Source organism: Tamandua tetradactyla, chromosome 17, assembly GCF_023851605.1.
Source record: "Tamandua tetradactyla isolate mTamTet1 chromosome 17, mTamTet1.pri, whole genome shotgun sequence".
Lineage (NCBI taxonomy): Eukaryota > Metazoa > Chordata > Mammalia > Pilosa > Myrmecophagidae > Tamandua > Tamandua tetradactyla.
The window spans coordinates 27,893,898-27,916,805 of record NC_135343.1 but is presented as its reverse complement, the minus strand read 5'-3'; the positions used below and the strand labels follow the sequence as shown (position 1 = coordinate 27,916,805).

At 34.1% G+C, this 22,908-nt stretch overlaps 1 protein-coding gene across 9 annotated transcripts in view; it reads left to right on the top strand.

The window, feature by feature from the left end:
• Window positions 1-22,908, top strand: part of CCDC88A (coiled-coil and HOOK domain protein 88A) — a 189,428-nt gene that overhangs the window by 10,563 nt on the left and 155,957 nt on the right. For all 9 annotated transcript variants that reach the window (XM_077134249.1, XM_077134245.1, XM_077134247.1 and 6 more), the window contains one exon: window positions 19,589-19,697. In XM_077134249.1, coding sequence (XP_076990364.1) covers window positions 19,589-19,697 — 109 coding nt within the window. The remainder of the gene's footprint in view (window positions 1-19,588; window positions 19,698-22,908) is intronic.

Below are 22,908 nucleotides of genomic sequence, written 5' to 3'. Positions count from 1 at the left end.
ACTGGAGTCCTTCATAAGTGGTATGAAACTGGAATAGAGAAAGGAAGCAAGAAGCTGTATCATTGGAACTTGGAAGAGAAGGGGGAGTCTAGGAAACACCATCATGTGCTTTGGCTTGTTATAGAGGAGCCAGGAATTGCTGGCAGCCACCCCCAGAAAGCCATAGTCATCGGAGAGAAAATATCACCTTGATGATGGCTTGATTTGGACTTTCTGCCAGTCTCAAAACTGTAAACTAATAAATTTCCATTGTTTAAGCCAAACCATTTCATGGTATTTGCTTGAGCAGCCTAAAAAACTAAAACACTATCCTTAGTAAAGAATCCAAATTGAGTAGTAGTGGGATAAAAAGTTGCCTAGATAGAGTAGGCCAGATTTTGTGCAACTTGAAAATTAACTAGTTTAATTTAAACTGCATATGGCAGGCATTGGAGAGGAAATTTAAATTATTTATGAGGGCATTAAAAGTATTTTAGGAATGTCACTTTGGCAATTTTTTGCAGACTAGGTTGAGCATGGAATTCATTTGTTCATCCAGTATTTATTGAGCGTATACTGTGTACACTATTGTAAATTCTGAAAATACATCAGTGAACCAAACTCCTACCCTTATGGACCTTACATTGTAGTCGTGCTTGAAGCAAGTCAGGAAATAGGCAGGGACAAGTAAGGAAGATAGGTGGATAGTGATGGTTGTCTTCTAAGCTTGTGGTGGTGGGCAAATTTGAGAAATATTGTAAAAGAATTTATGGAACTCAATTGTAGTTGTGAAAGACAGGTAAAATGATGCCAAGGTTATAGCTGAGCAGATAATTTAAAAATACGTATTTGTAGGGATAATGTGAAGTGGAGATACTCAACTTTGCATGAAAAATTTTAATAGCTGTGTATTTGTGCTCTTCAAATCTTAATGTTGAAAAGCCCGTATTTCACTTTCAAATTTATTTAGTGAAATAACATTGAGGTTGTGTTATTACAAATTTTTTTTGGCTATTATACTTTTAAGTGTACTTATATAGGATATAAGTATATATAAGTATATACATTTGGAAGACTTAAAATTCTCTGAAATTAAATTTCATTTTAACTGATTGTGGTAGATTGAATTATATACCCCAAATTAGATATGTTCTTGATCTTAAACTATGTTCCTATAGATATGAATACATTATAAATAGGATCTTTTGAAGATGATATTTTTAATTAAGGTGTGGTCTAACTGAATGGGTTTGGGTCTTAATTTGTATGCTGATTTGAAGCTGTTACATATCACTGAAAATGCCATGTTCTTTTAATCTATTCCTGTGGGTGTAGACCTGTAGTGGGTGGGACCTTTAGGTTAGGTTATTTCAATTGAGATGTAACCCAACCCATTTAAGGTGGGTCTTAATCCTTTACTGGAGTCTGTATGAGAGGATGAAAGACAGAAAAAGTGAAGAGAGCTCAGAGAGAAACACCCAGAGAAGTTTGGAGAGAGCTTAGAGAAAAAGCCCCCAGAAAAGAGAGAGAGAGAGAGAGAGAGAGAGAGAGAAAGCCTCCAGAGGAGCTCTGAGAGAGAAGGCAATTGAAGCCAGAAGATAAAGGCATTGAGATCTGGGAAAGAGGGGCAACAGGCACTGGCCATGTACCTTCCCATATGACAAAGGTGTCCCAGATGCTGGCAACCTTTCTTCAGAAAATGTATCCTCCTGCTATGCTAATGCCTTAATTTGGACAATTTCATGGACTGTATATTTGCAAGCTAATAAATCCCCATTGTAAAAGCCAACCCATTTCTGGTGTATTGCATTCTAGGCAGCTTTAGCAAACCCAAAGTGGGGAGCCAGAATCAGAAAAGGTCACAAGGAGAAACTGGAAATCAGCAGGTACTCAAAAGAGAAAGGAGAGGACATGGGGAAGTTTAGGAATCCAAGGATTGCTGGCCAACTAGAATGTCACTGACATTGGGAGGAAATAAGCCTCTAGCTTCTAAAACTATAATCCAATAAATTCCTGTTGTTAAACCGCAGTCTGTTGTATGGTATTTGTCATAGTATCTTGGCAAACAAACTAAGACCTACTAAGTTTACCAAACTTAAAATTTAGCAGTTTTGTATCATACTTCTATTACTTATGGGGGCTCACAGTTTGTGCTAAAAGAAAGGGCTCAAAGTAGTATTTCAGAGTTAGGGCCGTGCTGTTCTCAATACTTTTTTTTATTATCTAAAGATACTCATTTAGTTCTGTTGTATACATTATTCTGAAGGCCATAATCTGTTGATGAATTTACTGTGAAAGAAAATCCTGGTTTTATTTGAATAAGTCTCTGGAGATTAAAAAAAAATTTTTTTTTAATTCTACAATGGAGAAATTTGGTTCAGTGATTGATATTAAGATTTTCTTTTAGGTATAGTATTTATTCAATGTTTGACTTTTTTCTTTGAATATTCCATTATTCATCAACTTTGCTGCTCACAGCTACTTTCAAAATAGTCTAAAATCTTAGGTCATTTGTTCCCCTGTCTTTTAAAAAACTAGTGACCCATTTTATAAATTAGAAGTTTCCCATACAGTTTGTTTCTCCTGGGTAATTTGTAGACCATGCTGTAAATCTCTTTAACTTGTCTATTAATAGTTATTTATTTGTGTGCCTTTCCTGAGTTTTCATTTGGTATCTTTTCAATACTATGTTGTTTGTATGTGAGGCTATTTTTCCTCTTCTGTTTTCCCTCTTTTTATTGTATTTCTTTCTGGATTTCTGTGTTCCTACTAGTGCTTTTGTAATAAGTATCTTTTATTTTGCCTTTAATTGTCGGCCTTCTAATGCAGTTAGTGAGGATCTTTTTGAAGTACTTTGTGGTAATCTTATTCCCTGTTATTTAATAGAATTCATATTCTTCAAGTATATATATACACACACACACACACAAACATATACATATGAGAAATTGATGTTGAAAAAAGAGAAAACATTTTCTTATCCAGTTAAAAACTTCTTACTTGAGTTTTATTTCTGTGACTGTATATAGTTATTTTAGTTCATTAATTCAGGAGATTGTACTTTAGAAAATGTTTTAAAAGTATATCATCCTTATAGCTTTCGCAGTGTGACTGTGTGATTGTGAAAACCCTGTGTCTGATGCTCCTTTTATCTACCTTATCGATGGACAAGTAAAACATATGGATTATAAATAAATAATAGGGGGAACAAATGTTAAAATAAATTTAGTAGATTGAAATGCTAGCGATCAATGAAAGGGAGGGGTAAGGGATATGGTATGTATGAATTTTTTTCTGTTTTGTTTTTATTTCTTTTTCTGAATTGATACAGATGTTCTAAGAAATGATTGTGATGATGAAAAAATATGCGGATAAATAGGGAATAACAAAAAAAGTTTATCATGTTTTTAGAGGGCATTATTCAAACAATGGCAATGATTCCTGCCACCAATAATTAATCAACAAGTTAAATTACTGTAGGAGGGTTTGTGGACTTCAGGTTAAGATTCTGAACTCTATTGAACAAATAGCATGGAATTGAAAGCCATAGTAGTTGTCTGTTGCTGAAAAAAAGGAAACACCTAACTACACATCAGCCCAATTTGTGGAATTTCTTGAGTCTCTAGGTCTGACTGAATCTGGAGTAAATATTGCCCTAGAATAGTGATGAAAGCTAATTAGTCACTGGCCTTATGGTTGACCACCATATAAATGGAGGATCCTTTATGAAAATGCTGATTACTATAATATCAAGTCCTCACGTCTCCATATGAGCAACAAGGATTGATTTAATTCACTGCTTCTTTAAGGGAGATCAGTAGACCTCTGTGGTTGAGGGGAGAGGGTGCCCAGAGACCCTTGGAGGGTGAAGTTTGAGATGTAATTTATGTTTTTTTTTCCTTGTTATTTAAGCACTGGTTGTGCAAAAGCAACTCTTGGTGAAACTGCTGGCCCTATTTTGTGGAATGCTATTTTTACTTGGAAGAATTCAGACTTGAATATTAGGCAGATAATTTCTCAAAAATGAGCAAAATGAGCCTTGGTTTCAAGGAAACAATTGGTAGTGTTTGTTGTCAATGATAAAATTTAAGCTTCCAAACAAAGATTAGAATTATAGAAAACTTGTTTCTACTAATATGAGCTTAGCAGCTTCTCAATGTTTAAAGTATTGTTTAATGAGATTAGAGGTGAGAGTAATGAATGTAACCTTTTTTTTGGATGTTGAATAACAAAATGTGCCAACATTCGTAAGATCTTTGTAACTCAATGAACCGGTATTTTCAAAATGACCAACGTATGCTGTTAAAAAATCATGGAAATGTAAAAGATCCATTCAATATGCTAAAATAGATGGTCAGTAGATTTTGATATGTAACATAATAAGAAAAGTTCATCGATAAGGTTCTGCAGTGTTACAAATCTTGAAGATAGACCGCTTACTGAATTTTGGTAATAGCAAAGAAGAATATCAAGAATTATCTGAAAAGGTTATTAAAATACACTTTCTTTTTCTAATTGTGTATTTACATGAGACTAGATTTTCTTCATGTCCCTCAACCAAAACATGTCACAACACATGGAAAACAGAGACAGCATTAAGAACCCAACTGGCTTCTATTAAACCAGACATTAAAGAGATTTATAAAACTGTAAAATAATGTCCCTCCTCAATAAATTTTTTCTGATTTGGAAAATACAGTTATTAATCATAAAAAATGCTTTTTTCTTTGTTAACATACAATGAATTTGTTATTTTTAGATGAATTAGTATCTTTAAAAATTTTAATTTTAATTTCTAGTACAGTAAATAAAGGTAGAAATAATCCATGTACACAAAAGATTTTTGGGATTTTCAGTAATTTTTTAAGATTTGAAAAGGGGTTCTTGAGATCCAAAGTTTAGAAACTGGTGGCCTGATTTTTGAACGGCTTGTGTTGAAATCTGTCCTTTTCTAAGAAGTAAAAGTTAGGTCTTCATCCATCTTATCCAATGTGGTTAAAGCCTAAATTGAGTATGTGTAATATTGGATTTTGATTATTTCTGTGTCCAATTAAAATTTTTAGATCAAAGCATTAGTTCTGTTTATTGAATCAGTTAATAGCATGCTGCATTGCTAGCTTAAGCTTGCCATTTTTAAATGAGGGCTAGCTAGAAAGTACCATATATATTTCTTCATCTTTTTAAGAGAAAGCTTAATATGCCTAAAATAATGAGAATGAGTACATGAAGGGGGCTGTCTATAATCTCTGTGATATAATTTCATGTCACATATCTTTCCAAGAATGATTATTTAGTCACTGTGATGATGAAATTAGTTAATATATATGAAAATATTTGGTAAATTTATGGAGTAATGTATTAATATTAGATTTTATTGTTGGCTATTATGCATGATGGAGTTGTGAGAAGGGAGAGGAATTAAGGTGAAGAAATACTTCTTTTTTTAAAGCTACTCATTTCCCTGATTATACTCAAGGCTAAAATTCCTCTCTGCTTGGCTTATCCATAATGGTGATTTACCTAGTTACTTATTTTCATAAAGCAAATATTCTGGTATATGTATATTTAAAAATAGGTACGTAAATCACATAGTTATTTCAATGTTTCATAGAGACATGCAAACATATAGTTATATATCACCATATAGAATATCTCAAAAAGCAGAAAGAAAACAAAAACGAAACTGTATACAACTAGTTTTAGAGTAGCATACTGAAAAAACATGAGCACATGTGGTTGTTAGGCATCAATGCTGAACAGATGGTTTAAAAGGATACACACAAGTTTGCAGTCTGGGTGGAAGAGCATAAAGCCATTAAAACGATCAGATTTCTGTTTCTTACAGATATTAGTCAATGAATAATTGACTAATTATTAAGTCAGTCTATTATGTTTATGTCTTTTACATAATCCTAAAATATAATCCTTGGTAAGACATAATTACTAATATTTTTCCCTAGGAGTGAACACAATTGACAAGCTTTCAGGATCAAAAACTTTTGGTGGGTGTTTTTCCTCTTTAAAAATGATTTTACATGGTTGAAAGAATTAGTTAATATCAAATCTGAAGTATTGTTCCAATATTGTTAATTTTTCCTTCATCTCTTTCCCTACTTTTGAAATGACTGTATGTAGTATTAGATAATCCTATTGTCGGTGTATCATTTTCATTGAAATTAATGTAACTTGTTAGTAGATTACTTATAAATGTGAAATTACTTGAGGTCCTCTTTTACTGCCATGTTGCATTAACTTCTGGCTAGACAGATTTGAACGATGCAGATTTTTAATTTTCGTCTTATATAAGGATATAGTGATTTGAGGTTGTGTTGCCTTAGAAATACCTACATATGATTAAAAAGGTACCTGCTTGTATTTTATATGTCATCTGTATCATTCAATAACTCATCTTTTATTTTAGAAAAAGGCTTTCCCAAAATATATATATTCTTTGAAAAAAATTATGCTTTCAAAAAGCCTAATAAAACTTCACTATGGTTCTGTCCTGAAACTGTGATCACTTTTTTCCAGTCTCCCTCTGAATTTGTCTTTATTTAGCATTTTTAATACTAAACATGAATGAAAGGCAAATTAGAATAATAGACTACAATTTTTTTTTTAAGAAAAGTCATACCTAGTTAGTTTAAATTACCATACTGTGAATTTTATTGTACTAAAAATAAACCGTATAAAAAACTCAGGCACAGGAGTGTTTTCTGTATTTCTGTAAAGTACATTCTTTTTATAGAAGAAATTTTTATGTTGTTTTATTTTCTTATGTTTGTGCTCAGTCTCACAAATGTCTTATCTTATGACTTTGAATCCTTAGCATTGAATCCTGCATATATAACCTTATTAAATGTGCTTCAGCTAAGCAGTAGTCAGACATAAATTACTAATATTTTTCCCTAGGAGTCGACAAAATTGACAGGCTTTCAGAATAAAAAATTTTTGATAGCTGTTTTTCGTCTTTAAAAATTGTTTTATGCATCTAAAAAGATTAGTTAATGTCAAAAGTTTCATTGGTGAAGAACAGCAGTCCTTTGCCCTATCCCTCCCTCTTTCTGAATTCTGTTACCCAGACAGAAAACTTTTAACTCTATCCCTCCCTGTATCTGAATTCTGTTACCCAGACAGAAAACTTTTAACTTTTTTTTTAAAGCAGTTTCTTCTGTTATTCAATCCTATATATCATGATAATGTGCTTATCCTGGTATTTCTTGTTTATCTGTTTTCGTTATTTTCAGTTTCCTTCTAGATATATTAGATGATACTTTAGCTTTCTTTATGTCCCCACTCCTATTTTTTCTTACCTTGTCCTCTTAATATAGTTATCCCAAGGTTAGTTTAGTTAACAATCAGTATTTATATTATTGTAACTATATAAATGCAGAGCCAGGTAGTGTGCCATTATTACATTTTCTTAAAGTTTTTTTGGAAGTTACTTAATTGTCTTGATCTTTTTTGCTTGTATAATTTTTAATAGGTCTATATGTATTAACCTATTTTTTTTCCATGGAGTTAGAGTGTAGAACTTTTTAGGCACTTTCACCTTAGAGCGTTATTCATAAAAGGAGATCACATCCTTCGGGTAAAAGGGCCTGTTATCCATTATCCTAACTTATGTCTAGATGATTCTAACTCACATTAGTCGTGCATAAAATTAGAAACCCAAACCTTATAATTAAAAGTTTATTGCTCTCTAGATTCTTGTCTAGAGTACTTGGAAATTATCCTTGTCTCCAAGTCCAGAAAGTTTATGATAATCTATTGAGATGTAATACCCAGTGGTACTAGAAAAGTAGGAAATTTTTAATACTGTTTGCATACTAAAATAACTTTCAAATAGGTATAGTATGGACTAGAAACAAACTAAGAGACATTGAGTCCGTAGGTATTACTCTATACTACCTAGAACTCCACTATTCTGTTGGATTTCCTAATGAGTCTAACATCATAGAAATACCATCAAATCCCATGTAATCATAGCAAAAAAAGGCTTACACACCACCACAATTTTATGAAAGGATGCATGCAGAAAGCTTTCATCCCCCTATGTTTAAGATCTCTGTGGAATGTAAGTTTAATGGTTAGGGGTTAAGCTAGCTACTCTTGCCTCATTTTTTAAAATACTTTCTCTATAATATATAGTGTATATTGCATTTTCCCCATATTTATAGAATAATTTCATCTGCTATTCTTGGTATGTAAAAACTAAGCAATTTCCTCTTTATATTCAGAATTGTCTTAATTGTTAAATGCAGTCTTAATTATATTAACTTGCAATCTTTTTACAAAGATTTTTAAAAGAATTTTGAGTAAACCAAAATTCTAAATTCTTAAAACTTGCTAATTAAAGTAACTTTATGCAGAAGGGCCTGAAGTCTTCCTGGCATCCAAATAGATTTTGAGATATGTGAAGAATATTGGACATAAAATTTAAAAAGAAACTTTAAAGCTTTAAAATACCAATCTTTAAAGAACAGAAAGAAACTTGGTAATAACACTACTGTGTCAGGGACAAAGATTGTAAATTATAAAATCTGTTAAAGGTGAAAATGAAATCACATGTTTATTAGAACAAGGTGTATCCCAACCCTTAATCCAAACTGTATTTTTTCATGTAATAATGAGCTTGCACTACAAATACGTATTTTTTTGTTTATATACATTTTAAGTAGTAATATTGAAACATTAAATATTTTTTGTCAAATATAAATACCCAGGCTTATGATAAAATATCACTGTAATAAACTGGGAAGGAGTATTTATTAATCTTCCTTTGATTACTCACTTTGAAAACAGAATTGGGAATATGCTCAAACATTGTAATAAAACTGATTTATTACATAAATGGAGTTTATAGATAACATTGCTGAAACTTTTTTCTGTATATCTTTACTTTGTTTTCCTGAATGAACTGTAAGAGAAAAGTCTGAAAAAGTGCAGTCCTGAAAACTGGAGAGTCCTGGGCAAGTTACCTCTATGGACTTCAGAAAGACTAAATAATCTCTAAAATATTTTCTAGGTCTAAATGTTATCAGTCTATGAATTGGAGACAGTCATGGGTATGAAAGGGAATTCAAATATGGAATAAATTAAAAACTGATAAAGAAAAGGCTAGAGAGGAAAAGTATTTACTGAGTATCTATGATTGCAAATGAAATTTATGTAACTGTAGGTGTTCCTAACATTTTTGTTACCAGAGGTGTTATGACTATAATTTAAAATTACAGTTATACTTTTTTCCATAGTAACAATTTGATTAAATAAAGTTTTTTATACATGAAATAATATATCTATGGTATGTACTCAAAGCGTATTTGTTAACTTACTGACTAAAAGTCTCCAGAGTTGATTATAAAGAAAGCTTTCCATTTAGCTTTCTGGGTCTTTTATCCATGGATTCCTGACCATGTAGCAGTTTATCATTGTTAGTTATGAGAAAGGTACCTGAGTTCTGTAATAAAGTTTCTCTGCTTTTGTAACTATCTAGTTCTGGTTTGTCCTTTTACTTCAGAAACTCACTTTTCAATTTAGATTGTCATTTGCCCTGGGCTATTCTGACTTTAAAAACTAAATCAACACAGTTTAGATTAGCCTAGCTCACCAATGTTCTGCACATCTCAAACTAGTTTAGGACTGTGTTACTCAGTTGATCTTTGGGACACAGAGTTTAGTAGGAATAATTGGTTTCAGGCTGCCAAGTAGGTTGTTAGCTGGGAGAATGTAATCTCAATTCTCATTAGAAAGCAGCAATTTAAAACACTGTACTTAGGCCCAGATCATTTATTTTTGTTTTTATTTATTCAAACAACTTTTATGCTAGCAAATAAGCTAATTATTAGAGATAAAAATGTGAATAAGATGGTCCCTGTTTGCAAGAAGTTTAACTGTCTAGTGATAAAGTGAGAGTCATAAAGGCAATCAAATATTAGAAGGACTGTGAAACGTTAGTACTCAACAAATGGAATAGTCATACTTTAGATATGGGGCTAGGAGAGTGAGTAAGATCATGGGGATAATTTAGTAATAGAAGTTGTAACAATGTAATTCACTATAAAAGCATTAAAAGAGAAAAAATCAGATGGGAATAGTCATGGGAAAAATTGTATAAAATTCAGCACCCATTCGTATATTGAGTAGGAATGGAACTTAACTTGATAGATGGTATCTATCAGAAAATTACTGCAAACATATATTAATGGCAGAACATTAAAAGCAGTCCCATTAAATCTTAGAATGGGGTAAGGATATCTGCTTTTCTCTCTTACCTATCATGAGATATACCATGCTCATCAATGGAAAGATTCAATATTGTAATGCTGTCAGTTCTCCTTTAATAAATTTATAGATTGAGGGTAATTTCAATAAAATCATAGTGTTTGTATTGTTTATAAAGAATATGACAAGCTGATCCTAAAAATGGTCAAGGACTGTGAATAGTTAAAATGAATTGAAAAACAAGTCAAGGAGTCTTGTATAAGATAAGACTTATACAACTTTAGGAGGTAAGATGTTGCTGTTGGCATAGGGTTATATAGATTGACCATTAGGACTTAAAGGAGAGCACAGAAACAGGCTAGGCCTATGCATAATGAGTACAGTTATGATGAAAGACTTATCAGTGGGGAAAAGACAGATTAGTCAGTAAACTATTTGGGTTAATTAGCTATTCATATGGAAAATACCTATCTCATTTACAAAACTAAATTCTAGATTGATTGAAGACCTAAATGGGCTTTAAAAAAGTCTTTTAAATTGTTAGAATATAATAGAAGAAAGTATATTATGATAGGAGGAAAGTTTTCTTAAGAAACAGAAATTTATTTAAAGGATAACAAATGAATAATTAGACAAGTAACAAACTGAGAAAAAAGTATATTTCCATACATACCACAAAAATTGGTGGTAATGTATGGAAATATATACATATATAACCTTAAAAAATCCTAGTAATAAATGTTAGCAACTCAGTAAGAAAAAAAAAGGATGACGTTCAAGGCAAATGAATATAGTGAGTTTATAGAGGTGGAAATTCAAATGGTAAATAAGCATGATAAGGTACTTATAATTACTATTGTAATTGGAGGCTTGTCAGTTACAAAGGAGAAAAGCAATTGTTTTTACCAGTTCATCAGTATAAAATGTTGAAGGGATGTGAGGAAATGGGCTGTTGATTAGAGTGTAAATTGATAAAAAAAATGACAGTGCATGTACTTTGTGACTCATCAGTGCTTCTCTTTATCGTCAGAAAAAAAATGTATGTTAATACAAGGAAATATTTGAAAGGATGTTCATTGCAGCATTGTGTATAATAATAAAATTTAGGAGCAATCTGAATTCTATCAGTAGATGAATAGATAACATGTGGTATACTTCGTAGTAACAAATCAGTGATCTGGAACTGTATGTATCAGTGTGGATAGCTCTCAAGAAATGTGATGTGCAAGAAAACCGTATTACAGAATTACTTGTATAGCTTTGTGACATTTATGTGTATTAAAAATCACATATTTTCTACAGAAAACCATATTACAGAATTACTTGTATAGCTTTGTGACATTTATGTGTATTAAAAATCACATATTTTCTACAGATACTCATGTGAAGAGAAGAAGAAATAGGGTAGTATGTGGTGGTCTAATGATTCTTTGGTTGTGCCTGTAATAATCTAATTATGCTAATTAACAGTGTTAATTCTGGGTGATAATATGAGTGATTGTTATTGTACATTTCTGTGTCCTGATTTCAAGGTTTTTTTTTTTTAAGAGAATGATGTTCTTCCTCTTTACCTTCCTTTTTTTTTCTTTATTAGAAAGGTTCTGTGTTTACAGAACAGTCATGCATAAAATACAAACACCACTCTACCACCACCGCCTTGGATTGGTGTGGAACATTTGTTACAATTAAATTTTCATAATTATTAACTCCATAGTTTGACTTAGAATTCACTGTGTAGCATAGTTCCATTGGATTAAAAAGAAAATTTTCTGTTACCATATATACAATCTAACATTTCCCCTTCTAATCATATTCAGATATATGTTTTAGTGGTGTTAATTACGTTGACAATGTTGTGCTACCTCCACCACCATCCTTTACTAAAACATTTTCATGTATTTTAATAGGTATTCCAAGTAGGTATCCTGTATTTTAAGCCTTAACTTCTCATTTCCTACCCCTACTCCATCCCCTAGTAACCCATATGAGTTTACCTATTCTAATTGTTTAAAATCAGTGAGATCATACAATATTTGTGCTGGTGTCTGGTTTATTTTATTCCATATGATGTCTTCAGGGATCATCATTGTTGTCATATATACCAGGAATTCATTTCTTATGGTTAAATAATATTCCATTGTAGGTATATATTCTGATGTTATTTGTCTGTTCATAGGCTATTGGGCACTTGGATTGTTTTCATCTTTTGGCAATTTTGAATAATGCCACTGTGAACATTGGTGTACAAATATCTGTTCGAGTCCCTGCTTTCAGTTATTTTGAGTATCTACCTAGTGGAAACATCAGGTCATATGGTAGTTCTGTGCTTAGCTTTCTGAGGAAGCATCAAAGTAGTCTTCCACAGCATCTGCACCATTTTACATTCCCACCAGCAGTGGATGGGCATTCTTACTTCTCTGCATCCTCTCCATGACTTACAATTTTCTGCATTTTTAACAGTGTCCATTCTAATATGTATGAAATGGTATCTTGTGGTTTTGATTTGCATTTACCTGGTAACTATGATGTTGAGCATCTTTTTATATGCTTTCTGGCCATTTAGTATGTTTTATTTGGAGAGATGTCTGTTCAGGTTTTCTACCCATTTTAAAATTGGGTTGCTTGTCTTTTTGTTGTTAAGTTGAAGAATTTCTTTTATATTCTAGGTATTGAACCTTTATTGGATATATGGTTTTCAAATATTTTCTCCCATTGTATAGGTTCACATCTTTTGTTAAGTTTGGGAAATACTCTGTCATTACTTCTTTGAATATCCTTTCTGTCGCTTTTTCTTTCTTTTCCTTCGGGTACTACCTAATGTGTATATCAGTGCACTTGGTGGTGTCTCAGAAATGTTGTAGGCTAATTTTACTTTTAATATTTCTTTTGTTTTTCTGCTCCTGAGCCTGACTTATTTCAAGTGCCTTGTCTTCAGGTTCACTGATTGTTTCTTCTGCAAGGTCCAGTCTGCTCTTGAAATCTTCCTGGGCATTTTTCATTTAGTTATTGTGTTTTTCAACTCTAGTAATTCTGTGGTATTGTGTTTTTCAACTCTAGTAATTCTGTTGGTTCCTTTTTAAAATTTCCATCTCTTTACTTGAGTCTCATATTGCTTATTCATTGTTTTCCTGGTGCCCTTTAGTTCTTTCTTTGTATTTTCCTTCATCTCCTTGAGCATTTTTAAAGTCATTTTTTAAAGGCTTTATATGTTTACATTCGTCTTTGTTGGTGCTCTCTGTATTTTTATCTTCTTCCTTTGAATGGGCCTTCATTTCTTGTTACTTTGTTTGCCTTGTATTCTTTTTGCACACTGTATATTTTAATATTTTAAAATGGACTCAGGGAATTTATTCCCTGAGATGTCTGTTTCTTTGTTTAGTAACTAGCCCAGTAAGGAGACAAGATTTTCTTGGATATCAGCCCTCTTATCAGGGAGGTCTGCCCAGGGCATGTGCAGTGTGCAGGGTTTTCCCTGTCTTTTTGGGCCTTTGTCTTATCCTAGGATTTTGCTTGTTAGTTGTTTTGGAGTGCCTCTGTTTACAGAAATTTGATTTTCCCCTCTGTTTCTCAGTAGACAGGCCTCTTGCTCTTGGGCATTTGAAGCCAGCAGACCTTTGTCCCAGATTGCCCACCTCTATAGTTTTTTACACTCCTTTTGTTGTCACAAGTTGCTTTTCCCTGCAGGGCAAATTCTGACCAGAGGGGTGTCCCAAGCCAGTCTTTCCTAGCCAAATCAGGACCAGGGACCCATGAAGGGGGTAAAGGATGGCACCGAAGGCCCTGGGGAGGTGATCAGGAAGGGCTCCATAAACTTCTCTGACACCTCCCCATAGCTTAGCTTTACTGGCCTACCCAGTAAATGCAGCCCTTCAGCTCACTGCCCCTAACATCCCTAAGGAAGCACTGCATCTTTAAATATCCACTGCCTTTGAATGCTGAAACAATGGCTGCCACTGCCTTTGTCTGGGGAGGCATTGAAACAAAGGCTTCCACTACCGTTGTCTGGGGCTTGTTGAAGTAGTAACTGCTCTCAGAGGTGGGCCCCCATTGATCCAAATTGGTTAATCAGCAGCACTGAGCATTCAGCCCACTCCTGTCATGGGGGAACAAGATTTTTTGTGTGTGCTGTATGGTGGGGTCACATTTCATTCTTTTTCCATGTGAGTCGCCCATTAGTACGGCACCATTTGTTGAATTTTGTTTGTTGGTTTTTGTTGGTTTCTTTGTTTGGGAAGTGCATGGGCTGGGAATCGAACCCGGGTCTCCCGCATGGCAGGCAAGAATTCTACCACTGAATTACCCTCACACCCCCCGGGAACAAGATTTTTATGTCCCTTTCTGTCGCCAATGAGGTGGCCACTGCAGCAGCCTCTGCAGGGGTCAAGGAGGGGCACCCATAGATACTTAGCAGAGAGAGTAATTTACTGTTCTTTACCGTAATTGATCAACCCCTTCCTCCCTCTCTTCTCTGGATGCTGTGCAGTATTCTTCCCACCTCCAGAGTTTCAAAATAGTTGTTTCTGACAGTTCCTGTCTGTTTTATAGCTGTTTTGATGGAAGAACTGAGTCCTGGTGTTCTCTACTCAGCCTTCTTCCCTAGAAGTCCTCTTTCCTTTTCTGAACAGTTTGTCCTAAAACCATAAAGTAGTGAAGAACAGAAGTAGGCATTCATACTGAGGGGAGGTGGATCATGGTATAATAGAGTAGGTTTTTGGAGGGCATCTTTATAGGGCTATACAGCACAGGGTATTAGAGTTGAAGCAGGATGAAGAGGGCAATAAAAAGGAGAGGAGTGTGCTGTAATTGATGAGGGGCATCAGCCTCTCAGACAACTTCTGAGTGTGGAGGTTGTCCACATATGGGATGTAGAAGCCTGGTCACATTGAGGAGGGCATCCATAAGGAGGGGGCAGTTTCAGGTGGGGCTTGAGAATCCACATGGGCTTAGAAAGGTATTTAGGGGAAGAGGTGGCCCAATGTGGAAAGTCATAGCCTGAGCAGGTCATCCATATGATGGGGAAGGGTGGGTCAGATTTAGGCAGTCAGATCACAAGTAGGGCGAGGAGGGCATCCTTGCAGGATCTGAGGCAGCCAGGTGTAGGGAGTTAGAATTCTAGCCATATGAAGAGAATGTCATGGAGGACTGGTGGCCCATTGTGGGGCATTATCATGAATGGGGTGAGGAGAATTTCCTGCACAGGGATGGCCTGGCATGTAGTGTTAGAGAAGGGTGAAGAGAACTTTCAGATAGGGTAAAGGATTGGTAAGGATGTAACAGTAATATCAAATAGGTTTATAGGGAATTGATCAGATAAATATTTTAGGGACAGTAGAAGCAAGGTTACTCAGTAGAGAAGGGAATTGCAAATTTGGAAGAACCTAAAATGAATTGTATGGTTGGATTGAAAGTAGAGGTATTGATGTGAACTCTTGGTTTTCAATATATGAAGGTAGATATATCCCTAGATCTATCCACTATGAGGGCCTGGGAATAGCAGCATCTCAATAGCAATGAGTATACCTCGAACTCTGATCTTAGTTTCAAAATACCAGTCTCCACAAAAAAGGAGAAATGGTTAATTCAGTTATGGAGAAGGGAAAGTAAAAGACTAGATGGAGTATCTTGCATCAGAAAGCAAGGATGTGGTCAAGGAATGATGGGGGCATACCAAAGGATATAGAAAGCCCTGTCATTCATGATGGCAGCATGAAACATTTCATGACTCTGTATCCCAATAGACGCTTTGAACAACCAGCAAGAACTGCTAGAAACACCTTTCCAAAAGCTCCAGAAAACAGTTAAAGTATTACAGCAGCAGGATGAGTGCCAAATCAAGAAAAAATGGTAGGATCTCATGGCTCCTTGGCTGAACCCTCCTCCATCACTTCACTGGCTGGGCATGGAGTCAGCCTATGCTCCCAGTGAGGATCTCTAGTCCCACTAGAGGTTACTTGGAGGGATCAGAGTAACTCTTGTGTATATACTGAGAGCATGTATGTCTGGTTCATTCTGTGTCATGGTGACCTGAGAGTCTTCCTGTCCCAGAACAGAACACTGTGTGTAGAAGACAGTTTTTATAGAATTCTCCTGTAGAACACTGTGGGTAAGCAGTCAAGTTCTGTTTCTTAGGACAAGGGAGTGCTGACTATAGAACATAGAATGCAGTGCCCAGGACCATGAGGAAACTGTTTCCTAGGGGAGAGAGATCATAAGGAACCCCTAAGGTCACACATGCATACCCAAGACATGTACAGAAAGGATCAGGGAAGCACCTGTGCTTTGGCCTGGAGCTATTCTCTAAACCCATCGAATGGATAAGGCCTCAAGCAAGCACTCAAACAAGTCAATCTGCAAAGATATCCTGGAATGTAAATTGCAGCAAAAAACACATTAAAGTATCAGAATGTCCAGGTTTTAACCAGGGTCACAAAAAATGCAAAGTAACAGGAGGCAGTGACAAGGAAAAGAAGATTAAACCATTAGAAACCATCATTGAGGAGGACCAAATCTGGGACATGCCAGTCAAAGACTTAAAAAATAGTCCTAAATATGCTTAAAGAACTTAAAGGGAAATATGGACCAAGAACTAAAGGAAATCAGGAAAATGATCAGTGCTTCTTTTCATGTCTAAAAATTTTTGATTGGATGCTGGATATTGTGGTTATTAAATTGTAGAATGTGTGAAAATTTTATTTTGGCACTCTATCAAATTACCTATAATTAGCTTGATTCTTTCAAGGCTTGATTTTAAGCATTTTTTTAAGGGAGGTTTTGGAATACTTTTACTCCTGGGTTAGTTTAGTCCTACCTCTAAGACATGAATTTTCTGAAGTCTCTGCTAAATGTTCTTGGTGGTCATCACGGTCTTTCCTTCACTCTGAAAGGTCAGAACTCAGATTTCTCACTGTGCTTTGTGAGCTTGGGAAATTGATCAGCTTATGTAATCGGCCCCTGTACTTGTCTCTGTTCAGCCTTAAGGAGTTGGAGGGTATACTTGCACATATAAGTATTTAGCCGAAGTCCTAAGAACAGGTTTTTGGAATTTTTTATCTGTGTAGCTATCTTCTCTTTAGTTTTTCTGAAAATTCTAGTCACCTCAGTTTGTTTGAATCTCCTCTAAACTTTGTTCTTCATGTTCGGCCAGACTGCTGAACTCTCCTTAGGCTACCTCTTTCTATGCCTCATTCTGGAAAGTGGCCCACCTCCTCATTACAAAGAGCCTAGGTAGGGGTCACAGTCTTGCAATTGTGTCTGAAAACAGTAGTTTCATATGTTTTGTCTAGTTCTCTAGTTCTTTTTTGCAAGAGGGCAAGTCTAGTACTAGCTCCTTCTTTCTATTTGATGCTTTAGCTCATTTTTTTAAAAAAAATTTCTTTCTTTTTAAAGCATGCAAACACGAACATTCTTAATATATAATCAGTAACTCACAATGTCATCACGTAGTTTTATCATTTCTTAGAACATTTCATCAATTCAGAAAAAGAAATAAAAAGAAAAAAATTCGTACATACCGTCCGCCTTATCCCTCCCTTTCATTGATCACTAGCATTTCAATCTACCAAATTTATTTTAACATTTGTTCCTCCTATTATTTATTTATTTTTAATCCATATGTTTTACTCATCTGTCCATATGGTAGATAAAAGGAGCATCAGACACACGGTTTTCGCAGTCACACCACGAAAACTGTATCATTATACAATCATCTTCAAGAAACATGGCTACTGGACCACAGCTCTACATTTTCAGGCACTTCCCTCCAACCTCTCCATTTTACTTTCACTAAAAAGGTGCTATCTATATAATGCATAAGTATAACCTCCAGAATAACCTCTCGACTCTTTCAAGTCTCTCAGCCACTGACATTTTATTTTGTCTCATTTCTCTCTTCCCCCTTTTGGTCAGAAAGGTTTTCTCAGTCCCTTGATGTTGAGTCCTAGCTCATTCTAAGATTTCTGTCCCATGTTGCCAGAAAGGTTTACACCCCTGGGAGTCATATCCCACGTAGAGAAGGAGAGGGCAGTGAGTTTGCTTGTTGTGTTGGCTGAGAGAGGCCACATCTGGATGTTTTAGCTCATTTTGATTGTATTATTTTTTCACCTAGTGCCATGAGTGATCTCAGTATAAATGGTTGAACTGATCCAAGCTTGATGATTGGCAGCGTGGGTATGGTCAAAGGACAAAGGATCAAGATGTTTTCCAGTGGTGGGAAAATGGTTGAAGAAAAGCAGTAGTTCGCCAAATGTAGTCGAGGATCCCATTGGGTCTTTTCTGAGATCTTTTCATGGGATTCATAGGGTCCTCCCGTTTCCAACTATATATATCTGTGGTGAGACTGAAATTTCTTTATATGCTTGAACCAAAAGAACATAAATAATAATTTGAATGAACAAGTTGAGAACCAACTCTTTTTTTTTTTTCTTCTTAAGTTAAGCCAGACATTAAAGAGAAGAAACTGTGTAGGGATTACAAATGCAATGCACCATGTCAAAAGTATTAAGAAATGAGAGATTTCTATTCAGCTCCTATTCCCTTTTGGATAGATATCAGTTTCTTTTCTTCTTTGCATCCTTGTGTGGAGGTGCCTACATCTAAATTCTTTAATCGTAAGATAGTGCTTTTATCCCAGTAATTGCTTAGGTTCCTGTTTTCTAGTAGTCTGGACTCAGCCTCTAGCTTGGGAATTCTGATTTCATGCTTACTATTTCATTTGGCAATGTCTTTTCCAAGAGTGGCCTTTATGCCCTAACAAGGAACCAGGTCATACCTGCTTATGAGGTGCCACCATTTTTACTTAAGTTTCTCAGTTTTAACCATGAGTTAACCATTAGTCTTAACCATTAGTAAAATTAGTTTATGCTAATTTCTAATTCTGTTTATGCTTTCACAGAATCATTCAGCCCTTCATTTTCATTGACTCTGCAGAGTTTACCCAAGATAAAAGTATTGACCTGGATCATCATCCTCATATTTTGGATAATTTCCTTGGGACATTGCCTGTTCAAATATAGTTCCCAATACCTACTGAGAATACATTTTTTGGTTATTAGCTCATATTTGAAGTTCTTCGAATATATGATAAAAGATTATTTATCCCAAGAGCAAGGAGAGAGAAAATGAGAATGAAGGGCAACCTCTGACTTAGGTTTCAAATTTATTTTTTCACTGCCTTAGTAATATCAGATGCATTTATATGAATTAGCAGAGAATACCTGTCAAAGTATTCACAGATCCTTTAGGATCATCTTTGTTAGTATAAATGAATAAACAATTTTGTTTAAAGAAAAAAGTATTTGTGTGATTAGTTTTTGTCATTTAACTTCTGAATAAGTTGATTGATATGTCTTATTATAATTTTAAAGTATTAAAAAAAATTTTTTTACAGTAATCCTAAATCGGAGAATCAGAGAGTAAACAAAAAAGTCAACAATGATGCCTCACTTAGAATTCATAATCTATCCATTTTGGTGAGACAGATAAAATTTTATTACCAGGTAAGTGGTCTTTTTTTTTTTTCCACCTAGAATTTTAATAACTGCTTACATGTTTACATTCCTTGTGTATTATTTAATATCAGTCATCTAACATATTAATGGTCTTTAATGTCAAGTGCTATTTGCTGGAGATAGAACAATAAGATTATTTTTTGAAGTATAAATTTTAGAAGAAGTAAAAATATTATCCAGCATTTAAAAATTTATGTCTCTCTTTTCCTCTCCCTCCTTCCCTCTCTTTCATTTGTATATCTAATTGTCTTTGTTGACAGAAACAGAAGTCTGTATTAGAGTTATGTATATGAACATCAATACTGCCCATATACAGGCTCTTATTTTCCTCCAGTTGATTTGAGTGAGTTAGGTTTTATGGTGTGTGTGTAAACACATATATATTTTGTGTTTTGTTCGCCTTTTATTGTTTCATATCAATATTTCTGTTTACTTAAAAAAAAAAAAGACTAAATATAGTGATGTAGTGACTCATTTTGACAGTCTTCATCAGATTTTGCCCTTCTGATTATTGGAATTATGCTGGTGGAAATTTTCTAAAGAATGTCAGTGAGGCTCCCTAGAAAAAAGGTAAAGGCAAAGGGTTTCAGCATCAGAGTCATGAATAAGTTAATAATGGGACCCAATTCTGTATTGTATACTATTGCTCTCTAACAGCTTTATTGAGGTATAATTCACATAATGTACAATTCACCCATTTAGCTTAGAATTCAGTGTTTTTTAGCATATTCATAGAGTTTGTGCACCTAGCAGTGTAATTTTAGCGCATTTTTATCACCCCCAAAAGAAGCCCTGGGGGGTGTGCAAAAATAGTTCAGTAGTAGAATTCTCACCTGCCATGGGGGAGACCCGGGTTCAAGTTCTGGCCCATGCACTTCCCTAAACAAACAAACAAGCAAAGAAAGAAAAAACAAGTGTGACCCCCGGCATGTACAGCATAGAAAAAAAAAAAGAAACCCTGTATTCATTAGCAGTCATTCCTTATTTACCTCCAATTCTGTACCTTAGTAACTAATAATCTATTTTGTGTTTCTATGAAGTTGTCTATTCTGGACATTTCGTATAAAAGGGATAGTACATTAAGTAGTCTTTTGTGACAGGCTTCTTTGAATTCGTGTATTATTTCCAAGATTCATCTACTTTGTAGCATGTGTTTAGTACTTCATTCCTTTTTATTGCTTCTGCTTTCTATTCTTCATGGTCCTACTTCCTAAAATGCCAAGCGTTGAAATTATCTTTTTTTGTATGAAATGTGTTAATATAATGATGTTACAACCACAGGGAGATTTGGGGTGGATAGAATTGTGAAGTCTATCAGTTTAGCAGTTTAAATCACTGGCTCTTAGTTGAGGGTGATTCTGTCTCCTGAGGCTTATTGGCAGTGATTGGAGACATTTTGGGTTGTCACGATGTGGGTTTGTACTGGCATCCAGTAGATAGAGACCAAGAATTCTAAATGTTCTACAGAACATAGGATGGCTATCTTCCTTCTTAGTAAAGTCAGATTTGTCTTGGACTTATTTATATATTCATTTTCCATTTAATGAAGAATATCTAGGGGAGTCTGAGGATGATATAATGGAGCTTTAAAAAATCTGTTTTTTTAAGCAAAACTCTCATCTCTTTTATGACTTTCATATTTTTGAATGATATGTATTAGAGTGGAATTTGGAAATAAAAAGATTTTTTTGAAGAACCTGAAAGGTAGCTAAATAGAGACTCTGAAATAAATTTTTACAAAACATGTATGTCATTTAGCTGCCTTATTACCAAATACTAGCACTTTCAGGCAACTTAAAATGAATATTTAGAAATAAGGTAAAAGATAGGTTTTCCCATTAACTCTAATGTTTAAAAGCCTTTGTCAGTTAAAAAATTTTGTTCTTTTTGCTTCACTTCCTACCGTCCCATACAAAGTCACTTACACAATAAGTCATGAAACTAAAATTTAAGCCTAGGCATTTTGGCTCCACTCTACCAGAGTATACCATACGAGGCATTTGGATTCCACTATACTTGAGTACATTTTTAGATGACAAAGAGGTAAATTTGAATTTAACAGGTTCCTGTAGCAAGTTGTGTCATCTACATTATTCACGTTTATAGGTCAAACTTTATTTACACGAGAACATTGATGTTACCATATGTTGAAAAGGGTATGGTATATCAAATTGTTTTCATCTTTGTAGGGGAACTGAGTTAGCTGAAAGCATAGGCAGACTAAGTAGGCAGGAAATAGAGAGCTAGCTGAGGAAGAGGGGATAAAGGAAAGGAATGGTGGGTCATATTGAAGATTGCTATTAACTTGAACAATTTTGGTTCTGACCTCACATACCAACATATAGAATATTACATGGTAAATTGATAAAATTAATTGCCTTTTAAATATAAGATGATATTTTCTAGTTGATTCATCAGTTTAGACTTACTTTAGATTTAAGATACCATGTTTTGTGAATTACTGTCTTTTATCTGTAAAGTTTTTAAATTGAGATAAAGCTTTTTTTGCTAATTTAGGCTCTGTTAAAATTTAAAGCTTGTCTTTATGCAAGTAAATTTGAAGTTTTTTGCTGACTTAGATGATCTCTGCTAGGTATAGTGTTGACAAAACAATGGTCACTTTTTATGCAGTTTTCTTAGTTATGATTTCTTATATAAGTCTTCATAGTTTTGCTTCAAGGAAAGGAGACTAAATGTTAGAAATGGATTAGATATTTATCTCCTTAAGTCCATTTACTTGTTGCTTATTAGCTATATTATAGTCTGTCCTGAGAAAACTCACATTTAACTGGTAAATTTATTAAATATCAAACTTGATTTTTATCCCTGGAAGAAGTGATGCACAATTTGAATATGTACTTCTTTTTAAATGTGTAGTTTTTTTCAGTGATTGTTTTTTTTTTAACATTTTTAAATTGTGAAATATATATACAAAAAAAGCAATAAATTTCCAAGTACACTTTAACATTTAAAACTTCTATTTAAAAGATAGAAGAGATTTTTTTAAAATTTATTTTTATTTATTTATTTATTTATAAAACAGATTTTAAAGTTTGGTATTATTTGTTTTTTCTTCTAGCTGCTCCAAGACATTGGAGACCAACAGAGTGATTGTTTTTTAAAAGAACTAATAAATTTAATGCTTAGGAAAAGTTTTTACAGAACTTAAAATGCATTATTGTGAAGAATTTACAAGATT